The sequence below is a fragment of the Schistocerca nitens genome, chromosome 1 (assembly GCF_023898315.1).
Source record: "Schistocerca nitens isolate TAMUIC-IGC-003100 chromosome 1, iqSchNite1.1, whole genome shotgun sequence".
NCBI lineage: Eukaryota > Metazoa > Arthropoda > Insecta > Orthoptera > Acrididae > Schistocerca > Schistocerca nitens.
The window spans coordinates 32,261,240-32,284,499 of NC_064614.1; the positions used below are offsets into that span (position 1 = coordinate 32,261,240).

General features: G+C 41.0%; 1 protein-coding gene across 1 annotated transcript in view; it reads left to right on the top strand.

Moving 5' to 3' along the window:
- The window catches only part of LOC126262686 (Down syndrome cell adhesion molecule-like protein Dscam2), a 551,718-nt gene that overhangs the window by 458,169 nt on the left and 70,289 nt on the right, over nt 1–23,260 (top strand). The window contains exons 28-31 of the mRNA XM_049959465.1: nt 4,654–4,839; nt 20,688–20,978; nt 21,159–21,297; nt 21,373–21,545. Coding sequence (XP_049815422.1) covers nt 4,654–4,839; nt 20,688–20,978; nt 21,159–21,297; nt 21,373–21,545 — 789 coding nt within the window. The remainder of the gene's footprint in view (nt 1–4,653; nt 4,840–20,687; nt 20,979–21,158; nt 21,298–21,372; nt 21,546–23,260) is intronic.

Consider the following 23,260-nt stretch of genomic DNA (forward strand, 5'->3'; position numbering starts at 1 on the left):
GCGGTCTCGGTTTTTCAGAAAGGTCTCAACTTCGCTCCCACCCCAAAGTTCACTCTGGTCACAGAAATTGTTAGTGCTGTTGAACAGGTTGCAGCTCAACTTCCACCAGAATCAGCCGAGGAAATACGTCGTGAAACGTGTCGTGCGTTGACGAAATCCAAGCTGATGAAGTCAAATATCAGCAGTAAAGAGAGGGCGGCCATTCGTGATCTGAGGGAGCGCTCTGAAATTGTTGTCTTACTGGCTGACAAAGGCAATGCTACAGTTGTTGTCTCCCATAAGGACTACACTGATAAGATGCAGAGCCCGCTAAATGACGATTCCTACCAGAAGATCAGCATTGACCCTACAAAGAAGGTGGAGAACAAGACGAGGGCACTTCTCAAGGACGCAGATTTACCGGAGGGTGACGCTAAGAAATTGTTACCCCAAGGTCCGGTACCGCCTAGACTATATGGACTCCCGAAGGTTCACAAAGAGGGGGTACCATTACGCCCCATTGTCAGCAACATCAGGGCACCTACATATTTGTTGGCCAAATACCTGACGGGAATATTAAGTCCTTATGTGGGTAAATGCCCTCATCACATCCGTAATTCCGTGGATTTTGTTAAACACCTTGATAGCTTCAGGTTGGATGAGTCAGATATCGTGGTGAGTTTTGACGTTGTTTCCTTGTTTATGAGGGTACCCCTGTGAGAGCCACTAGAATTGATTAGTCAGAAGTTTGACGAGAAGACCACTGAACTTTTTAGGCATGTCTTGACTTCCACGTATTTTCTTTTTAATGGAGAATACTACGAACAAACGGAGGGAGTCGCCATAGGTAGCCCACTCTCACCGGTGGTAGCGAATTTGTACATGGAGAACTTCGAGGAGGAAGCCCTGTCGTCATCCGTATGGAAACCTACTTGCTTTTTCCATTACGTGGACAACACATTCGTCATCTGGCCACATGGTATGGATAAACTCCTTGACTTCCTTACACATCTAAACTCCATACACCCCAACATCAAATTCACTATGGAGACTGAAACGGAGGGTAAATTACCTTTCCTTGACGTCTTGGTCAAGAGAAGGGCTGACGGCACCCTAGGTCATGGGGTGTATCGGAAGACTACGCACACAGATCTGTATTTGCACGCAGACAGCTGCCACCACCCTTCACAGAGGAATGGGGTACTTAAAACTCTAGTACATAGGGCGCGCACTATCTCTGATGCAGAGAGTCTATCCTAGGAATTGGAACATCTGAGAACTGTATTTCGAAAAAATGGGTACTCAGAGTGGCAGATTCAAAGTGCTCTCCGCTCAACCACTGAAGCACAACCTGTTGAGATGGATGAAGCACGAGGGAGGAGGTAGGCACTGCATTTATTCCATACACAGGCGCACTCTCGGGGAAAATCACCCGCATTCTGAAGAAACACCGGGTCGGAACTGTGTTTTGTCCTCCAAATAAAACTCGTGCACTGGTGGGGAGCGCCAAAGATGACCTGGGTTTGAGGAAGGCCGGCGTGTACCAGATTCTGTGTCAATGTGGCAAGTCGTATATTGGTCAGACGATGCATACCGTCGAGGATCGATGCCGTGAACACCAGAGGCACATGTATCCGAGCAAGTCGGTGGTCACTGAACATTGTTTGTCGGAAAATCACGCCATGGAGTATGACCGCACGAGGATTCTGGTACAGACGTCGAGATACTGGGACAGCGTTGTTAGAGAGGCCATCGAAATTCGCACCAATGATGACCTCATAAACCGTGACTGTGGCTATAATCTTGGCAAGGCTTGGGAACCAGCAATTTGCTTAATCAAGAGTAAATCGAGCAAACGTATAGTTGTGACGACCACGGCGGACAGAGCCATCACACCGACGTCATCTCAGACGCCGTCGCAATCTGTTCCACCACGCGACCATGGCGCTGGGCGCGGACGGCAGAGGGAGAGCGCTGCGGGCGGAGGGTATTTAAATCGGCCGCCGCCGCGACCAAACCCAGTTCCCTCTGAGCAGCCATAGCGTACGGATCTCCGTACCAGCACGTTCACAGGAGCTCAGTCCGTCAGTTCACCTGATGATGGCGACATGTATGATCGCCGAAATATTGTGCCCGTTGGACACTATAGACCGGCAGCATACCCGTGGATATTTTGATTAAAATGTATTCTGTTTATATTTACAATAATTAAATTCCTTCCGTCTGTCATTCAAGACTTACCAGCAGATAGTGGGTTTTATATCTGAATGTTTGTTTCACAATTGGATCAATACATTTGCAAAGCCTGATAACTACCTAAATCAGGTGCAAAAACCACTAAGTAAGTATTTCACTTAAGATTTTAACATATAAAACTTAACCACAGATTTCAGCTTATTAACACCAAACAATTAATTATTTTTTTACTAATTTTTAAAAAAGAAGTGAGATCTTCAACTTTAATAATTTGGATGGAACGAGTTTTTCATGCTTATCTCAGTTTCGCTTATCATGCAGTTAGCGGCTTTTGCATCTGGGATACTCCGTTCATAGTATTATTTATTCACATTGTCTCTATAAACACTCAGATCATTTTAATACTATTTTTCATATTAAAATTGTTATTTCTTAGGCAATTATGATGTGAAAAAGGTATTGCATGTGTGAAACTTGGTCTGCTGTAAGAGAGGGCGTGATGGCCCAATCAGATGAGGTTAAATAAATGAATACATCACATTCTGTAGATCTCATAATGAAGAAGAACTTTCAGCTATATTGAGTAAGCTAAAGTATAGATTAACAGAGAGTGCATTAGCTGTCAAAACCGCCAGAAAACTGTATACCTCTACTACACATGAACAATATACTCTAATTAATATGTTATATTATACTCCAAAAAGCTACACTATGTGATCAAAAGTATCCGGACACCTAGCTAAAAATGACTTACAATTTTGTTGTGCCCTCCATCAGTAATGCTGGAATTCAATATGGTGTTGGTCCACCCTTAGTCCTGATGACTGCTTCCACTCTCACAGGCATACGTTCAATCAGGTGCTGGAAGGTTTCTTGGGGAATGGCAGCCCATTCTTCATGAAGTTCTGCACTGAGGAGAGGTATCGATGTTGGTTGGTGAGGCCTGGCACGAAGTCAGCATTCCAAAACATCCCAAAGGTGTTCTGTAGGATTCAGGTCAGGGCTCTGTGCAGGCCAGTCCATTACAGGGATTTTATTGTCATTTAACCACTCCCCCACAGGCCGTGCATTATGAACAGGTGCTCGATCATGTTGAAAGATGCAGTCTTCATCCCTGAATTGCTCTTCAACAGTGGTAAGCAAGAAAGTGCTTAAAACATCAACATAGGCCTGTGCTGTGATAGTGCCATGCAAAACAACAAGGGGTGCAAGCCCTCTCTATGAAAAACATGACTACACCACAACACCACTGCCTCTGAATTTTACTGTTGGCACTACATGTGCTGGCAGATGAAGTTCACCGGGCATTCGCCATACCTACACCATACGATCAGATCACCATATTGTGTACCGTGATTTGTCACTCCACACAACGTTTTTCCACTGTTCAGTCGTCCAATGTTTATGCTCTTTACACCAAGCGAGGCTTGGTTTGGCATTTACTGGTGTGATGTGTGGGTTATGAGCAGCTGTTTGACCATGAAATCCAAGTTTTCTCACCTCCCACCTAACAGTCAAGTACTTGCACTGGATCCTGATGCAGTTTGGAATTCCAGTGTGATGGTCTAGATAGATGTCGGCCTATTACACATTATGACCCTCTTCAACTGTCGGCAGTCTCTGTCAGTCAACAGATGAGATCAGCCTGTACACTTTTGTGCTGCACGTGCCCCTTCACGTTTCTACTTCACTATCACATTGGAAACAGTGGACCTAGCAATGTTTAGGAGTGTGGAAATCTCACATACAGACTTGTGACACAAGTGACACCCAATCACCTGACCATGTTCAAAGTCCCAGAGTTCTACGGAGGGTCTCATTCTGCTCTCTCACGATGTCTAATGACTACTGAGGTCGCTGATATTGAGTACCTGGCAGTAGGTGGCACCACAATGCACCTAATGTGAAAAATGTATGTTTTTGGAGGTTTCTGGATACTTTTGATCACATAGTGTATATACATAATAGGCTATAAGGAGCAGAAAAACTTTTTGTTCAGATTGGTATAAATTAGTTGCTGTTTACCTGCTCTTCCTTGCTTAAAATTTTTTGAGTGCACCATTAATTAAAAAGTCTTTTAAAGCAATAACCAGCAGTTATAGTGGAACACTTGATGCTGATAGTGCTGATATTGATAATTTACAGTTGTCAAAAGATAAAAATTATCAACATGCTGTGAAAATGATGACATATATGCTGTGGGTATTGCCTAAAGATCCTGCTGACAGGTTTTTATAGTAGTGCTATGAAATGATGCCCACTTTACTGAGATTGTTTAGTGCTATGAAATGATGCCCACTTTACTGAGATTGTTCAAAGTCTTGGTGAATCTGAATTCCATGTTGCTTGTCTTAGATTGTGTGAATTTGGCAAACATACATTTTCAGTCAGTGTTGATCAGGAGATAATAAAAAAAATCATTTTACTGTTTTTACTTGCAACAAAAGTATAAGGTAAACTTATTGCAAAAATGTGCAGGTTACACACTGAATTATAAGAAGGACCATGGAACATGGCAGGAGGTCCAGATGGATGTCGAAAAGAATTCCCATAAATTAAACGACATAGACTGTGGTGCGACATACCATGCATATATCACAGCATGGAACAGAATTGGTAACAGTCATCCTAGTGCTACAGTCACTGCCAGAACTAAGGGGACTGGTAAGTAAGCTTATTGTATTTCATGAAGTATATGAAGATGATCTTAGTACAATCAACATCATGGCTGTCAGTAACTTTGCAAAAAATCTTTCAGACAAATGTCATTAAACATTAAAAATAGATATCTAAATTACTAGAAGTCAGATCAATGACAATTACTACAATTTTAATTACTTTTAAAAATAAGTAAATTAATATGCATTTTAAAGCAGATCACAAATCACGAAATAATGCTAAGCAATGGACAGCCACATACAAATAAAACAAAATTGCTTAGTTTTCATGTTAAATCTGTATTCAGAGCTAAGAAATAAGCACTTAACAGTAGCTGTGTAATTTGAACATGTTCATTAACACTAAAGTAAAACTGCAAAAAACTAAGCAATTAACTTCTCAGTTATGAAGCAGAATGGGCCGATAAGTACTGATGATTTCAAGTATTTTTTCCAGTTGGCCAATAACTCTCCATTACAAGTAAATAACGACTAAGGTGTGGAAAACTGGTCCACCAAAAGGATTAAGTAGCAGTATTGCATTGCTATGGCACATGTTACATGCTTATTTACTCCTTGGCACTACACCAAGTGTAAGGCCTTGGCCTTCTGGACAATCTCCGCCCACTCTTCTCTGCTGGCTGCCTTAGCTCTCCATCTTCTAACTCCCATAATTCTCAAGTCCTCCTCCACATTGTCAAGCCATCTGCTCCTTCGTGTGCCCCTTATATGGCACCCACCTGGTTTTCCGTCAAAAACTTTCTTGATTGTGCTGCTCTCCACCATTCTTTCTACATGTCCCAACCAATGTAGTCTGTTACTCTTTATTTCTGTCATTATATCTGGCTTGTTGTATAACTCTCTGATCTGCTTATTATTTCTGATTTGCCAAAACCTCCTATCATTGACTGGCCCGAAGATTTTCTTAAGTTTCTTCCTTTCCCATCTTTGCAACAACTCCTCGTCATTTTGCATCATTGACCAAGTCTCTGAACTTTACATCACCACAGGTCTCGCTACTGTACAGTACATTGTCAGCTTCAGATTCCTACTAAGGCTTCTTGCTTCAAATATGAAATGTGAAAGACACAAAGCAGCAACCCTGGGGGGGGGGGGGGGGGGGGACACTGTTTAATATAGTGACGCAAGATCTTGCATATGCAGATGTTATTGATTTGTTATCCAGGAGGAAACGGCCCGGAACAAAAGGTTGAAAAATTAGAAAGATATGGAGTGGAGATGGGGCTGACAATTAATCAGACAAAGCCAAAGTATGCCATGTGTTGGTGAAACAAAATTATGTAATAACATTATTGAGACTGAAATTATACTTGAGGTAGCCAGATTGTGGATTCCACCAACTTCACTTTACTTTTGTAGGAAGAGGGGAGTATTCTGACTAGCCTTGATACAGTGAACAAAAGATCATGGGAATTTCAGATCTGACAAATGCAATCCCACACAAAACAAAAATCACAATACCGAATACTTGTATGTAAACAAAAATTCATAATATATAGAGCTTTTATCATAGCTAACACTTGGTCAAGAATCATAAAAGAAGGTTGTATACCTGGAAGAATCCTGGAGATACTAAAAGGTATCAGATAGATTATATAATGGTAAGACAGAGATTTAGGAACCAGGTTTTAAATTGTAAGACATTTCCAGGGGCAGATGTGGATTCTGACCACAATCTATTGGTTATGAACTGCAGATTGGAACTGAAGAAACTGCAAAAAGGTGGGAATTTAAGGAGATGGGACCTGGATAAACGGAAAGAACCAGAGGTTGTAGAGAGTTTCAGGGAGAGCATAAGGGAACAATTGACAGGAATGGGGGAAAGAAATACAGTAGAAGAAGAATGGGTAGCTCTGAGGGATGAAGTAGTGAAGGCAGCAGAGGATCAAGTAGGTAAAAAGACGAGGGCTAATAGAAATCCTTGGGTAACAGAAGAAATATTGAATTTAATTGATGAAAGGAGAAAATATAAAAATGCAGTAAATGACGCAGGCAAAAAGGAATACAAACGTCTCAAAAATGAGATCGACAGGAAGTGCAAAATGGCTAAGCAGGGATGGCTAGAGGACAAATGTAAGGATGTAGAGGCTTGTCTCACTAGGGGTAAGATAGATACTGCCTACAGGAAAATTAAAGAGACCTTTGGAGAGAAGAGAACCACTTGTATGAATATCAAGAGCTCAGATGGCAACCCAGTTCTAAGTAAAGAAGGGAAGGCAGAAAGGTGGAAGGAGTATATAGAGGGTTTACACAAGGACGATGTACTTGAGGACAATATTATGGAAATGGAAGAGGATGTAGATGAAGATGAAATGGGAGATAAGATACTGCATGAAGAGTTTGACAGAGCACTGAAAGACCTGAGTCGAAACAAGGCCCCGGGAGTAGACAACATTCCATTAGAACTACTGATGGCTTTGGGAGAACCAGTCATGACAAAACTCTACCATCTGGTGAGCAAGATGTATGAGACAGGTGAAATACCCACAGACTTCAAGAAGAATATAATAATTCCAATCCCAAAGAAAGCAGGTGTTGACAGATGTGAAAATTACCGAACTATCAGTTTAATAAGTCACAGCTGCAAAATACTAACGCAAATTCTTTACAGACGAATCGAAAAACTGGTAGAAGCCGACCTCAGGGAAGATCAGTTTGGATTCTGTAGAAATGTTGGAACACGTGAGGCAATACTAACCTTACGACTTATCTTAGAAGAAAGATTAAGAAAAGGCAAACCTATGTTTCTAGCATTTGTAGACTTAGAGAAAGCTTTTGACAACGTTAACTGGAATACTCTCTTTCAAATTTTGAAGGTGGCAGGGGTAAAATACAGGGAGCGAAAGGCTATTTACAATTTGTACAGAAACCAGATGGCAGTTATAAGAGTCGAGGGGCATGAAAGGGAAGCAGTGGTTGGGAAAGGAGTGAGACAGGGTTGTAGCCTCTCCCCGATGTTATTCAATCTGTATATTGAGCAAGCAGTAACGGAAACAAAAGAAAAATTTGGAGTAGGTATTAAAATTCATGGAGAAGAAGTAAAAACTTTGAGGTTCGCCGATGACATTGTAATTCTGTCAGAGACAGCAAAGGACTTGGAAGAGCAGTTCAACGGAATGGACAGTGTCTTGAAAGGAGGATATAAGATGAAAATCAACAAAAGCAAAACGAGGATAATGGAATGTAGTCAAATTAATTCGGGTGATGCTGAGGGGATTAGATTAGGAAATGAGACACTTAAAGTAGTAAAGGAGTTTTGCTATTTGGGGAGTAGAATAACTGATGATGGTCGAAGTAGAGAGGATATAAAATGTAGACTGGCAATGGCAAGGAAATCGTTTCTGAAGAAGAGAAATTTGTTAACATCAAGTATAGATTTAAGGGTCAGGAAGTCGTTTCTGAAAGTATTTGTATGGAGTGTAGCCATGTATGGAAGTGAAACATGGACGATAACCAGTTTGGACAAGAAGAGAATAGAAGCTTTCGAAATGTGGTGCTACAGAAGAATGCTGAAGATAAGGTGGGTAGATCACGTAACTAATGAGGAGGTATTGAATAGGATTGGGGAGAAGCGAAGTTTGTGGCACAACTTGACTAGAAGAAGGGATCGGTTGGTAGGACATGTTTTGAGGCATCAAGGGATCACAAATTTAGCATTGGAGGGCAGCGTGGAGGGTAAAAATCGTAGAGGGAGACCAAGAGATGAATACACTAAGCAGATTCAGAAGGATGTAGGTTGCAGTAGGTACTGGGAGATGAAGAAGCTTGCACAGGATAGAGTAGCATGGAGAGCTGCATCAAACCAGTCTCAGGACTGAAGACCACAACAACAATAGAGCTTTTAATTTGTCACCCACTCAACCTCCACAAAACCCTAGACCATCGCTATGCCAGTCACAATCCCAACCTCTCATATCCACCCACCCACCACTTCCTGTTCCAGTCCTGTCACAGGCTTAACCTACCCCATCAGCAGCCAGACCACCTGTGAAAGTATCAATGTCATATATCAACTCTGCTGCAATCATTACGCAGCCTCTTATATTGGTATGATTACCATTCAGCTGTCCACAAGGATGAACAGCCACCACGAAACTGTGTCCAAGAGCATAGCAGACCACCCTGTGGCGAAAGATGCATCTGAACGTAACATGCTTGATTTCAATGGCTGCTACACTATGGAAGCCATCTGGATCCTCCCCAGCACCACCAGCTTTTCCTAAACTGCGCAGATGGGAGTTATCATTAAAATATATTCTCCACTCCAGAAATGATCCTGGTCTCAAACTATGGTAACCTACTGTCGCAGCATCCTCGACCCGACAGTCTCCACCCCATCTGTCGTGTCACTTCCTCCCTATTCTCATCCACTCACCTTCTTTATGTGCCACCCTCTGCAATTGCATCCACCCATCTTTTGCCAACACTGGAAACAACACCTAATGAGAATTCCAGGTCACTGAGCGTCCCATAAGATCTACATCTACATCTATATATACTACGCAAACCACCGTGAAGTGCATGGTAGAGGGTACGTTCCATTGTACCGGTTATTAGGGTTTCTTCCTGTTCCATTTACATATGGAGCATGGGAAGAATGATTGTTTGAAAGCCTCTGTGCATGCAGTAATTATTCTAATCTTATCTTCATGATCCCTGTGTAAGCAATATGTATGGGGTTGTAGTATGTCCCTAGAGTAATCATTTAAATCCAGTTCATGAAACTGTGTTAATAGACTTTCTCAGGCTAGTTTAAGTCTCTGTTCAAGAGTCTGCCATTTCAGTTCCTTCAATATCTAATCCCTGGATTAAACAAGCCTGTGTCCATTCTTGCTTCCCTTCTCTGTATATGTTCAATGTACCCTGTTAATCCTATCCGGTACGGGTCCCTCACACTTGAGCAGTATTCTAGGATAGATTCCATAAGCAATCTCTTTAGTAGACTGATTGCACTTCTCCAGTATTCTACCAACAAACCCAGTCTACCACCTGCTTTACCTACAACTGAACCTATGTGATCATTCCATTTCATATCCCTACAAAGTGTTACACCCAGATATTTGTATGAGTTGGTCCATTGTATTACCTTATAAATAAATAAAAAACTTTTTTATTTTAAATTCAGTGCATTAGTATTTGTAAAATGACTCTTAGTGTTCATTAAAAAATGACGATCATTCCACTTGGGACCTGTGGAATGGTACATTAGCTTATTTGTTTTAGTTGTAAATATTTGTCATGTATTGTTGTTTTTCTGACATGTTCCACATCCTGGAGGACCTCCTCACTACGGATCAATTGGAATGAAAGTAAATCTAATCTAATCTAATTCCAACAGTGACTCATTGATATTACAGTCATACAATACTACATTTTTTGGTGAACTACAAGCCAAATGGGGAAAGAGAGATACTGGAGGGCCTAAAAAAATATGGGAATTGTTTTACATCTACATCTACATTTATACTCCGCAAGCCACCCAACATTGTGTGGCGGAGGGCACTTTACGTGCCACTGTCATTACCTCCCTTTTCTGTTCCAGTCGCATATGGTTTGCGGGAAAAACGACTGTCTGAAAGCCTCCGTGCACGCTCGAATCTCTCTAATTTTACATTCGTGATCTCCTCGGGAGGTATAAGTAGGGGGGAAGCAATATATTCGATACCTCATCCAGAAACGCACCCTCTCGAAACCTGGCGAGCAAGCTACACCGTGATGCAGAGCGCCTCTCTTGCAGAGTCTGCCACTTGAGTTTGCTAAACATCTCCGTAACGCTGCTCTTCTTTGGATCTTCTCTATCTCCTCTGTCAACCCGATCTGGTACAGATCCCACACTGATGAGCAATACTCAAATATAGGTCAAACGAGTGTTTTGTAAGCCACCTCCTTTGTTGATGGACTACATTTTCTAAGGACTCTCCCAATAAATCTGAACCTGGTACCCGCCTTACCAACAATTAATTTTATATGATCATTCCACTTCAAGTCGTTCCGCACGCATACTCCCAGATATTTTACAGAAGTAACTGCTACCAGTGTTTGTTCCGCTATCATATAATCATACAATAAAGGATCTTTCTTTCTATGTATTCGCAATACATTACATTTGTCTATGTTAAGGGTCAGTTGCCACTCGCTGCACCAAGTGCCTACCCGCTGCAGATCTTCCTGCATTTCGCTACAATTTTCTAATGCTGCAACTTCTCTGTATACTACAGCATCATCCACGAAAACCCGCATGGAACTTCCTACACTATCTACTAGGTCATTTATATATATTGTGAAAAGCAATGGTCCCATAACACTCCCCTGTGGCATGCCAGAGGTTACTTTAACGTCTGTGGACATCTCTCCATTGATAACAACATCCTGTGTTCTGTTTGCTAAAAACTCTTCAATCCAGCCACACAGCTGGTCTGATATTCCGTAGGCTCTTACTTTGTTTATCAGACGACAGTGCAGAACTGTATCGAACGCCTTCCGGAAGTCAAGGAAAATGGCATCTACCTGGGAGCCTGTATCTAATATTTTCTGGGTCTCATGAACAAATAAAGCGAGTTGGGTCTCACACAATCGCTGTTTCCAGAATCCATGTTGATTCCTACAGAGTCCATTCTGGGTTTCCAAAAACGACATGATACGCGAGCAAAAAACATGTTCTAAAATTCTGCAACAGATCGACGTCAGAGATATAGGTCTATAGTTTTGCGCATCTGCTCGATAACCCTTCTTGAAGACTGGGACTACCTGTGCTCTTTTCCAATCATTTGGAACCTTCGTTCCTCTAGAGACTTGCGGTACATGGCTGTTAGAAGGGGGGCAAGTTCTTTCGCGTACTCTGTATAGATTCGAATTGGTATCCCGTCAGGTCCAGTGGACTTTCCTCTGTTGAGTGATTCCAGTTGCTTTTCTATTCCTTGGACACTTATTTCAATGTCAGCCATTTTTTCATTTGTGCGAGGATTTAGAGAAGGAACTGCAGTGCCGTCTTCCTCCGTGAAACAGCTTTGGAAAAAGGTGTTTAGTATTTCAGCTTTACGCGTGTCATCCTCTGTTTCAATGCCATCATCATCCCGGAGTTTCTGGATATGCTGTTTCGAGCCACTTACTGATTTAACGTAAGACCAGAACTTCCTAGGATTTTCTGTCAAGCCGGTACATAGAATTTTACTTTCGAATTCACTGAACGCTTCATGCATAGCCCTCCTTATGCTAACTTTGACATCATTTAGCTTCTGTTTGTCTGAGAGGTTTTGGCTGCGTTTACACTTGGAGTGAAGCTCTCTTTGCTTTCGCAGTAGTTTCCTAACTTTGTTGTTGAACCACGGTGGGTTTTTCCCGTCCCTCACAGTTTTACTCGGCACGTACCTGTCTAAAACGCATTTTACGATTGCTGTGAACTTTTTCCATAAACACTCAACATTGTCAGTGTTGGAACAGAAATTTTCGTTTTGATCTGTTAGGTAGTCTGAAATCTGCCTTCTATTACTCTTGCTAAACAGATAAACCTTCCTCCCTTTTTTTGTATTACTATTAACTTTCATATTCAGGAATGCTGCAATGGCCTTATGATCACTGATTCCCTGTTGTGCACTTACAGAGTCGAAAAGTTCGGGTCTGTTTGTTATCAGTAGGTCCAAGATGTTATCTCCATGAGATGGTTCTCTGTTTAATTGCTCGAGGTAATTTTCGGATAGTGCACTCAGTATAATGTCACTCGATGCTCTGTCCCTACCACCCGTCCTAAACATCTGAGTGTCCCAGTCTATATCTGGTAAATTGAAATCTCCACCTAAGACTATAACATGCTGAGAAAATTTATGTGAAATGTATTCCAAATTTTCTCTCAGTTGTTCTGGCACTAATGCTGCTGAGTCAGGAGGTCGGTAAAAGGAGCCAACTATTAACCTAGCTCGGTTGTTGAGTGTAACCTCCACCCATGATAATTCACAGGAACTATCCACTTCTACTTCACTACAGGATAAACTACTACTGGCAGCGACAAACACGCCACCACCGTCCGTGCCTTTGTAAAAATTTCAGCAGAATTTATCTCTGGCTTCAGCCAGCTTTCTGTACCTATAACAATTTCAGCTTCGGTGCTTTCTATCAGCGCTTGAAGTTCCGGTACTTTACCAATGCAGCTTCGACAGTTTACAATTACAATACCGATTGCTGCTTGGCCCCTGCATGTCTTGACTTTGCCCCGCACCCTTTGAGGCTGCTGCCCTTTCTGTACTTGCCCGAGGCCATCTAACCTAAAAAACTGCCCAGTCCACGCCACACAACCCCTGCTACCTGTGTAGCCGCTTGCTGTGTGTAGTGGACTCCTGACCTATCCAGGAGATCAGAACTGGCAGCTATCTAATCGAACGGAAGATGATTATGATGGTGGTGGTGAGGGTGGTGATGATGATGATGGTGATGATGATGATGATGATGATGATGATGTTTTGGGATTGTGCCTGGGATATTATCATTTCTTTTTCCAGTATTTCAGCTACGGATGAAAATAGACATTGTCGAGAAGTATCACCAAGTGACCTCTGAGTGTGATGTATGTCTGTTTACTCCTTGGGATGTCAATGCAGTGAAATGAAGTTTTCAGAATGCAGTAAACATTGTTTACAAATAAAAATGATAGATGAAACATACAAATTCATAATGATTATGCCTCTGAGGATGGTTATTCATATTGTTTGGGGCTGCAGATTTAGAACAAAAATTGCCATGAGAGCAGCCTGTATAAGATATGAGTGAATTCCATGTACTGTCTAATTGTAACTCTCATCTCAACTGACTAGACTGACTTCTAGTCACATTTCCAATGCCTCTACAGGGTGATATTTCCACTGTGTACAAACTTCAGGGATTGATCAATGAGAGTATACAGAACAAAGAAGGTCTAATGCACTTATGTCTGAAAATTCATGGTTTCGATGCTAGAGACCATTTATTCAAACATACTTTGTTACAAAGACTGCAGTCTAATAAGTGCTGTACCATGCAGCCACAGTTTCAGTATGTGTGGTTTCCTCCTAGAGGGTGGTACCATTGCTTGTATTTCATGTTCTAGTGCCCTCTCCTGCCATAGTAACTGGCAATGTTGCATGTGATTCACTTCTCTTGCTGACACTCCTTGTAGTGGATGTGATACAGCATTGTACACAATGGTTCCATATTCAAACCTAGAGCTTGCTGACATGGTGTTTACTTACGGAAAGGTGAATGGCAATGGACAACGGGCACCAAGGTTGTATCAGGCTGAGACAGGGTTGTTTCAGGAAGAAGGAAATCATTAACAATGTAACCAAAATGTTCAGACAACAGACTTGAAGGAAAATGTGATGAACACTATGGAAGATAACTGCCATGTCAGTACCAGACAGTTAGCCTGCCAGTACATGGTAAGCCAGATGACAGCATGGAACAAATGTTACTACCCTTGTCACTAACAGCAAGTGCAGGGCTTACTAGTGACAGACTTTCCACATCAGGAGAAATTTTGTTACTGGTTTCTTCACCAGGCAACCACAATTCTGGGGTTTGTGTCATCCATCCTATTCACAGATGTCACCACCTTTATGCCCTTTATGCAGAACGGTATCTTCAACATTCATAACAGTCATCTGTGGTATAGTGTGCAGGACCCCCATGGTATGGTGACAGTGGATCATATCAGTGTAGCCTGAATGTGTGGGCCGGGAAAATTGGTGACCGTATTTTGGGACCAGTCTTCCTTCCATGTCACCTAAGAGGCCAGGACTATCAGCATTTCTTGCAGGTTGTAACCTCCCACTCACTTATCGACCTTAATGACAATGAAAAATTAAACCGCGTGTACCTAATGGAAATTTGGGAAAAGCAATCGTCATCGAAGTTAATCTGTCGGTACAGAGGGAGGAAGGGTGACATCTTAATGAAAGGAAAAATGCAAATAAAATTGGTGGAAATTAATTTTGAAAAAGGGTAACGTTAATAAAGAAGGTAAATGTGCGGTCGTTACATTAACCATTAACTGGTGTTAATTAGATATTTGAGATTTGGGGAAAATTACAGTCGCCAGTCCTATGGACACGTACTATAATAACTGAAAAAGAAAGGTTAATGCACATATAATTAGCACTAAAAGCATGGCAACTGAAGGATGACACGTGTTGTGTGAAAACTGAATGTTTGTCAGAAGTAATAAAATTCGCTACACTCTGACTTAATTTAGCAAAATAATTAATAAAACCAGAAAATTGAAAGTTAATTTAGTGACTGAAATTAATTGTGAAATTTGTTCCTGAAGCACTACGAAATAAAATAAAATAAGGTTAGTCTTGGGCTACCTCAACAATCATCTCAAAAGCTACTTGAATCTACACAATTTAGAAATAAGAGATTTAACTTTGAACTTGAATTAAATGATTTTGAACAATTAACAATAATAAAATTTAGTACGTACCAAGCTGAGCTTGTCTAATCTAAATATTGTAACCAGCTATGAATACTTAAACTGAACTTTGAAATTAAAGCAGTGAAATGGAATGGTATTACTTTAATGCTGGTGTTTGAATTTCAACGACACTCGGGTTCATTTTGGAAAAAGAAGGGACCCTGCTTGGTAATGCAATTGGGACAATGAGCAACAAACGTTCATGCTAAGTTGCTGTATTTTAGTGATGCAAATGGAACAGTTTGAAAAGCTGAGGTCTGCCATACAGTTCTAAACCCTTATGTGCTTTCAGTCTTCCTTGCTGGTTGATTGAAGTTTTGAAGTCGTCGATTGAGGAGGTGGCGACAATCACTTATTGTCAGCCGTTGCTGTTGCAGAAGCTGGATGTTGGTGCGTCTTCTTCTCGACATGGTCACCAGGCGAAATGGGCTCTTGATGTGTGCCAGCTAATGCTTCCTGTCCGCGACACCATGTCAGAAACTATCATAGCCAGTCAAGCGTAATTACATGCTGCCAAACCCCAAAAGCGCGGCAACTCGCGGCAGTGTCACACAACGCACCTGCTCCACCGCCCTACCCCAGCCAGACTCTGGCCTGCCCACACTCCACGCGGCCGAGTTAGCACTACCCAAGATCCTAAACACTTTGGTTCTCCACACAACCTATCGATGTAATCATTCGATAGCGTAGTTTTCCCTAGGCAAGACCCAGCATAAAAATACAAATAATATTTACAAAACAAACCAATTATACTTGGACATAAATGCATAAATGTATATACAATTTGTAAAACAATTACAATATATAAAGACACAGAAATGTCATATCTTCAGGTAACAAAATAAGAAAAAAATTATAGTACAATAGAAGGAAATAGGAGGATATGCATTTCCAGCGTTACAAGGTGACTTTGCCCCCCTCCTTCTGGAAGTGCCATTGATGATTCAAGTCAATGGGTCAGACGAGTTGGTCCAGTTGCATGGCCTGCTCATTCACTGAATCTCACCCATGTGATTTCTGGTTATGGGGCCATCTCAAAAGTATCATGTATGCAGAGCCCATTCCAGATGTGTAGACACTGGGGCAGGATATTCATACTGTCTTTGACACTGTTCAGATGCAGCCTGACAAGTGTGAACCTGTGAGACAGAACACGCTGCTGCACGTACACACATGTGTTGTGGCACATGGAACCCATTTTCAACACATACTGTAACTGTGGCTGCATGGTACAATGTGTATTAGACCACAAACTCTGTAACAATGTATGATTGAATAAATGGTCTCTAGCATGGAAAAAATGCATTTTGAGACATAAATTCATTAGAACTTCTTTGTTCCATATCCTCTCACAGAGTCACAAAGAGATATTGTTGTGACCTGTTTCTGTTTCCTTCATGGCTGTACTTAACATTGCATAATTTATACAATATGGATTTATAGTGTCCAGCTGCACTGAAGATCCCATTTTCTGCACAATATTTTGAGGACTGAGTTGTCATCTTTATCAGATGGTGTGTGGGATAGCATGTAATAGATGTCACTGAGCGAGTCACTGATCTACTGTGAAGCAAAGAGGAATGATCAAAATGATAGGACATCTAAAAATGCATCTTCTTAAGGGTTTTGTAGAATCTTGTACCACGAGGATGTTGTTATGGGTGACTGGTATCCTCTTTGTACAACACAAATTCACACATGTATTAATATTATTCTTCATTTACATGAACATTTACTTAACTGGAATAGAGTCCATGTTCTGTGGTACAAGCTCATCGGTAATAGTCCTCTTGCAGACAATATCGGTAATCCTGCTATAGTCACTAATCTGGTCGCTATGCGCTGTTGGAGCCCGTGACTTGAACTGAGCCCACACAGCAATATGCTGACAGATGCCAACTGGAATGAGTGAGTCAGTGAGACCCTTTGGTCAGTGGCAGCAGCCTAAATATGTGCTGTCGAGAGGGCATTGGTGACATGTTGCTTGTCGGTGATTTTCTGGCCTCTCTTGAGATAGGTGCACTTGATCCAATGTCTACTATGGATCTTTGCACTACATCTTTGTTGACCAGTGTGGATAGAGGCTTTCATACTTTTTAAACATGGTAGGCAGTATTTTGTGGCAGAGCTGACAACAGAGAACAGTTCTGATACAGGCACAAGTGTTGTAGGGAACATCCTTCAGCATTCATGGTTAAACATGGGGCTCCACACCAGATAACACTTACATGTTTCCATGTTGACTTATCGACATGATCAGGTATGATTGCAGAGGGTGTGAGATCATCAAGAGTGACCATGGATTAAAAGAAACTTCTTGTCCGGTCAGATGAATCACTTTTCTTGTTACACCAGGTAAATGGTCTTATCTGGATACACTTTCATTCAGATGAACAGTTAGTTGAACATGCAACATGCCATAGACACAGGCTGGAGGGGGACATTCACCTGGGCTTCCATGGGACATGCGGTTGTAATTTCTGGTGTCATAATATCTGTGGACTGTGTGAACATTATTGCTGATTACCTGCATCTACATCTACATCTACATCCATACTCCGCAAGCGACCTTACAGTGTGTGGCAGAGGGTACCCTGAGTACCTCTATTGGTTCTCCCTTCTATTCCAGTCTCGTATTGTTCGTGGAAAGAAGGATTGTCGGTATGCCTCTGTGTGGGCTCTAATCTCTCTGATTTTATCCTCATGGTCTCTTCGTGAGATATACGTAGGAGGGAGCAATATACTGCTTGACTCCTCGGTGAAGGTATGTTCTCGAAACTTCAACAAAAGCCCGTACCAAGCTACTGAGCGTCTCTCCTGCAGAGTTTTCCACTGGAGTTTATCTATCATCTCTGTAACACTTTCGCGATTACTAAATGATCCTGTAACGTAACGCACTGCTCTCCGTTGGATCTTCTATATCTCTTCTATCGACCCTATCTGGCATGGATCCCACACTGCTGAGCAGTAATCATGCAGTGGGCGAACAAGCATACTGTAACCTACTTCCTTTGTTTTCAGATTGCATTTCCTTAGGATTCTTCCAATGAATCTGTCTGGAATTTGCTTTACCGACGATCAACTTTACATGATCATTCCATTTTAAATCACTCCTAATGCGTACTCCTAGATAATTTATGGAATTAACTGCTTCCAGTTGCTGACCTGCTACGTTGTAGCTAAATGATAAGGGATCTTTCTTTCTGTGCATTCGCAGCACATTACACTTGTCTATATTGAGATTCAATTGCCATTCCCTGCACCATGTGTCAATTTGCTGCAGATCCTCCTGCATTTCAGTACAATTTTCCATTGTTACAACCTCTCGATATACCACAGCATCATCCGCAAAAAGCCTCAGTGAACTTCCGATGTCATCCACAAGGTCATTTATGTATATTGTGAATAGCAACGGTCCTACGACACTCCCCTGCGGCACACCTGAAATCACTCTTACTTTGGAAGACTTCTCTCCATTGAGAATGACATTCTGCGTTCTGTTATCTAGGAACTCTTCAATCCAATCACACAATTAGTCTGATAGTCCATATGCTCTTACTTTGTTCATTAAACAACTGTGGGGAACTGTATCGAACGCCTTGTGGAAGTCAAGAAACATGGCAGCTACCTGAGAACTCGTGCCTATGGCCCTCTGAGTCTCGTGGATGAATAGCGAGAGCTGGATTTCACACGATCATCTTTTTCAAAACCCATGCTGATTCCTACAGAGTAGATTTCCAGTCTCCAGAAAAGTCATTATACTCAAACATAATACGTGTTCCAAAATTCTACAACTGATTGACGTTAGAGATATAAGTCTATAGTTCTGCACATCTGTTCGACATACCTTCTTGAAAACGGGGATGACCTGTGCCCTTTTCCAATCCTTTGGAACGCTACGCTCTTCTAGAGACCTACGGTACACTGCTGCAAGAAGGGGGGCAAGATCCTTCGCGTACTCTGTGTAAAATCGAACTGGTATCCCATCAGGTCTAGCGGCCTTACCTCCTTTGAGTGATTTTAATTGTTTCTCTATCCCTCTGTCGTCTATTTCGATATCTACCATTTTGTCATCTGTGCGACAATCTAGAGAAGGAACTACAGTGCAGTCTTCCTCTGTGAAACAGCTTTGGAAAAAGACATTTAGTATTTCGGCCTTTAGTCTGTCATCCTCTGTTTCAGTACCATTTTGGTCACAGAGTGTCTGGACATTTTGTTTTGATCAACTTACCGCTTTGACATAAGACCAAAATTTCTTAGGATTTTCTGCCAAGTCAGTACATAGAACTTTACTTTCGAATTCATTGAACGCCTCTCACATAGCCCTCCTCACATTACATTTTGCTTCGCGTAATTTTTGTTTGTCTGCAAGGCTTTGGCTATGTTTATGTTTGCTGTGAAGTTCCCTTTGCTTCTGCAGCAGTTTTCTAACTCGGTTGTTGTACCACCGTGGCTCTTTTCCATCTCTTACGATCTTGCTTGGCACATACTCATCTAACGCATATTGTACAATGGTATTGAACTTTGTTCACTGATCCTCAACACTATCTGTATTTGATACAAAACTTTTGTGTTGAGCCATCAAGTACTCTGAAATCTGCTTTTTGACACTTTTGCTAAACAGAAAAATCTTCCTACCTTTTTTAATATTTCTATTTACGGCTGAAATCATCAATGCAGTAACCACTTTATGATCGCTGATTCCCTGTTCTGTGTTAATTGTTTCAAATAGTTCGGGTCTGTTTGTCACCAGAAGGTCTAATATCTTATCGTCACGAGTCGGTTCTCTGTTTAACTGCTCAAGGTAGTTTTCAGATAAAGCACTTAAAAAAATTTCACTGGATTCTTTGTCCCTGTCACCCATTATGAATGTTTGAGTCTCCCAGTCTATATTCGGCAAATTAAAATCTCCACCCAGAACTATAACATGGTGGGGAAATCTACTCCCTTCACACTTAACGTCTTTCACAACAGCAATGGCATCTTCCAGCAAGGAAAACTTTCCATGTCACCAGGCTGGAAATGTGCTGCACTGGTTTGAGGAGCATGATACAGAACTTACATTGATGTCTTGTCTGGCCACATAATTCATCTGATCTGAATGCAACTGTATACATCTGGGATACTTTTGGGTAGCAACCTGCCACCACATACCACTGGCCTATAATGTATGGGAATTGTGTGACCTGTGCATGGGCATCTGGTGTAACATACCACCAGAAAACTATTGAGGACTTATTGAATCCAAGCCACACAGAACTGCTGCTGTATTATGTTCCAAAGGTGAACCAACATGCTATTAAGCAAGTGGTCATAATGTTTTGGCTCATCAACATCTGTGGAGTTAATATGTTTATGTTTTGTAAGTATCAGAAATTATTTCTTTTTTTCAGAGCCACAGATCCCCAATTCAAATGAAATTTTGTCAAGAAATGCTACTTCTTTATACCTGCATCTGCCTTCCTGGCCAGATGGAGGTTGTCCCATGCTGTATTTTGTTATTGAGTATCATGTTTTGGGTAGCGCCAGTGAGTGGATTTTGGTAGATAACAATGCAGCTAGTAAAAATGTCCTAATTGGGGATCTACAGCCTGGAACCTGGTACCAACTGAGAGTCACAGCTCACAATAATGCTGGATCAGTGAGAGTGAATTTCAAGATTGCCACAACAACTATAACAGGAGGTAAGGAAAACACAAGATTGAGGCAAACACAAGATCCTCTATATGACCTAAATTCAGAAAATTACAGTTGCAGTTGCTATCTTTTCACTGAGCACTTTAGATCTTCCATATATTAAATCAGCAATTTTCTTTTAAAAAGGATGAATACAAAAAGGCAGTGACTTATTCTCTCTTTACCAGCGACTGTATCTCCAATTCAAGAAAGTCAAACACACACAGTTCACTTCTATGAAGATGTGTATATAATAGTGCCATCAGTGTGCTCAGCAATCTTGTTGCTCTGTGCTGCCTCTCTTGCATACATCACAGCCCATAAAAGGTAGGCAGAATATAGCACTTATATAAAATTCATATAACTTTCAACTCATTATTAAAATGTGATTTTACTTTGAAGGCACTGTCAAGAAAATCCAGAATTTAAAACTGGCCAAGGTGCACCAGAAAGTCCAAATTCTTGCAAAGCAGCTGCTGAAATGGACAACAAAAGAAATTTTCAGCAGATATATTCATCATCACCCACAAAAATGGATGACTGTCAAGCTGTGAGTCATCCAGACACTTCTTCTGGTAAGAAGAAATATTATTTGCACTAATTTTTCCATCTGTTCACAGTAGTGAGTACTGCTTACTATAATTCAGTTCAATTCAAGTCAATTTATTGCTCATAACATGTAATTTTACATCATGTGTGAACCAAGTATGAAGTTTTTACAATTGTAATTTTTTTAGGTTACATTATTTCTTATTACATTTTAATTCATGAAAAATTCGAATTATAAGGGCATTTTTGGATAAGCCACTGCTTGGCCCACTCTTTAAAAGTATCCCCTGTCAATATCTTAACTTCATTTGGCAACAAGTTATTAAAAACAGCTCCTTTGACATAGGGGCTTTTCGCTGTTAAAGTTAACCTTCTGTTAACCATATGAAAATCTTTTCTATGCCTTGTTACATAGTTGTGAATATCCACATTTCTTTTTGTGATTTTAGTGTCTTCTTTCACTAGTGTTATAGTTTCTAGTATATACATGGCATAAACTGCGAGAATATTTTGTCTAATGAATAGGGGTTTGCAAGAAGTTCCTGATTTTACTTGTGCTATGATCCTCAAGACTCGCTTCTGCAGTATGAAAACTCTTTTCATATTAGTTTGGCATGTCCCACCCCTCAGAACTATTCCACAAGACAAGAAATAGTACAGTCTTTAGGGTTTCAGAATTAAGATATGGTGACAATCTTCTTAATGCATATAGACTGGGTGCTATTTTTTTACAGACATAATCAGCTTGCTGCTTCCATGAAAGTCGATCATCTATGAATAAACCCAAGAATTTACAATCTGTTTCATTGTTTCTGATTTTATTTACAATTGACCAGCAAGTCTTTGTAACATTATCTGAACCTCATATCTGTTGGCTGATTTTTTCTGATTCTAATCTCGTGACTTCTTTGCGGTAATTATATTTGTACTACTTGTAGAGTTCTTTATGTAACTCTGAGTTAGACAGTCTGTGTAATGTATACATGTTTTCCATTTTTTTCAGATCTTTTGTTTTAAAATCTGATGGCACAGGTTTTGATTTTGAAGGCTGATTTTTCTGGATACTCACTTTTTTTAATGACATGGCTCTATTTAAGTGCTCAGTCATAATTTATGTGAACATGCTCCATTTATTGTTGACGCCAATGGTAGTCATAACTGATTCTCATGATTCCTGTCTTAAACTGTGTCTTAGTGTAGCAATAAAGAATTGTATAAATTGGTCATTGTCTAAGAGACTAGTTATACCCACTCAATGATAAATGTTTCTCATTTCACCTGTGCAAACCTCAGTGAACATAACCTTCAAACAACAAGGATTACCTGGTTGAAGGGCTCCTCCAGTTGTCAGATACATCTACCTACAAGCCATGCCACAGTGACCCCATTTCAGAAATTCAGCAGGATCTCCAGTCTCTTTTCAAATCCTAAGGGCCATCCCAGAATCCCTCCCCAGAGTCTATGTCTTTCCTCAACCACTCCTAACTTCTACATGCTTCCTAAAGTTCATAAACTCAACCCCCAGGATGCCCTGTTGGGACCACTTACTGTGCCTCCATTGAGAGAATCTCTACTCTCATAGACCAGCACCATGAGGCTACTCCCCACAATCTACTCACATATATAAAAGATACCAATCATTTCTTCCACTGACTCTCCACAGTTTCTGTTCCTTTACCATACAATGCCCTGCTCGTTGCTATTGATGCTTCCTCCCTTTACATTAACATCCCTAATGCCC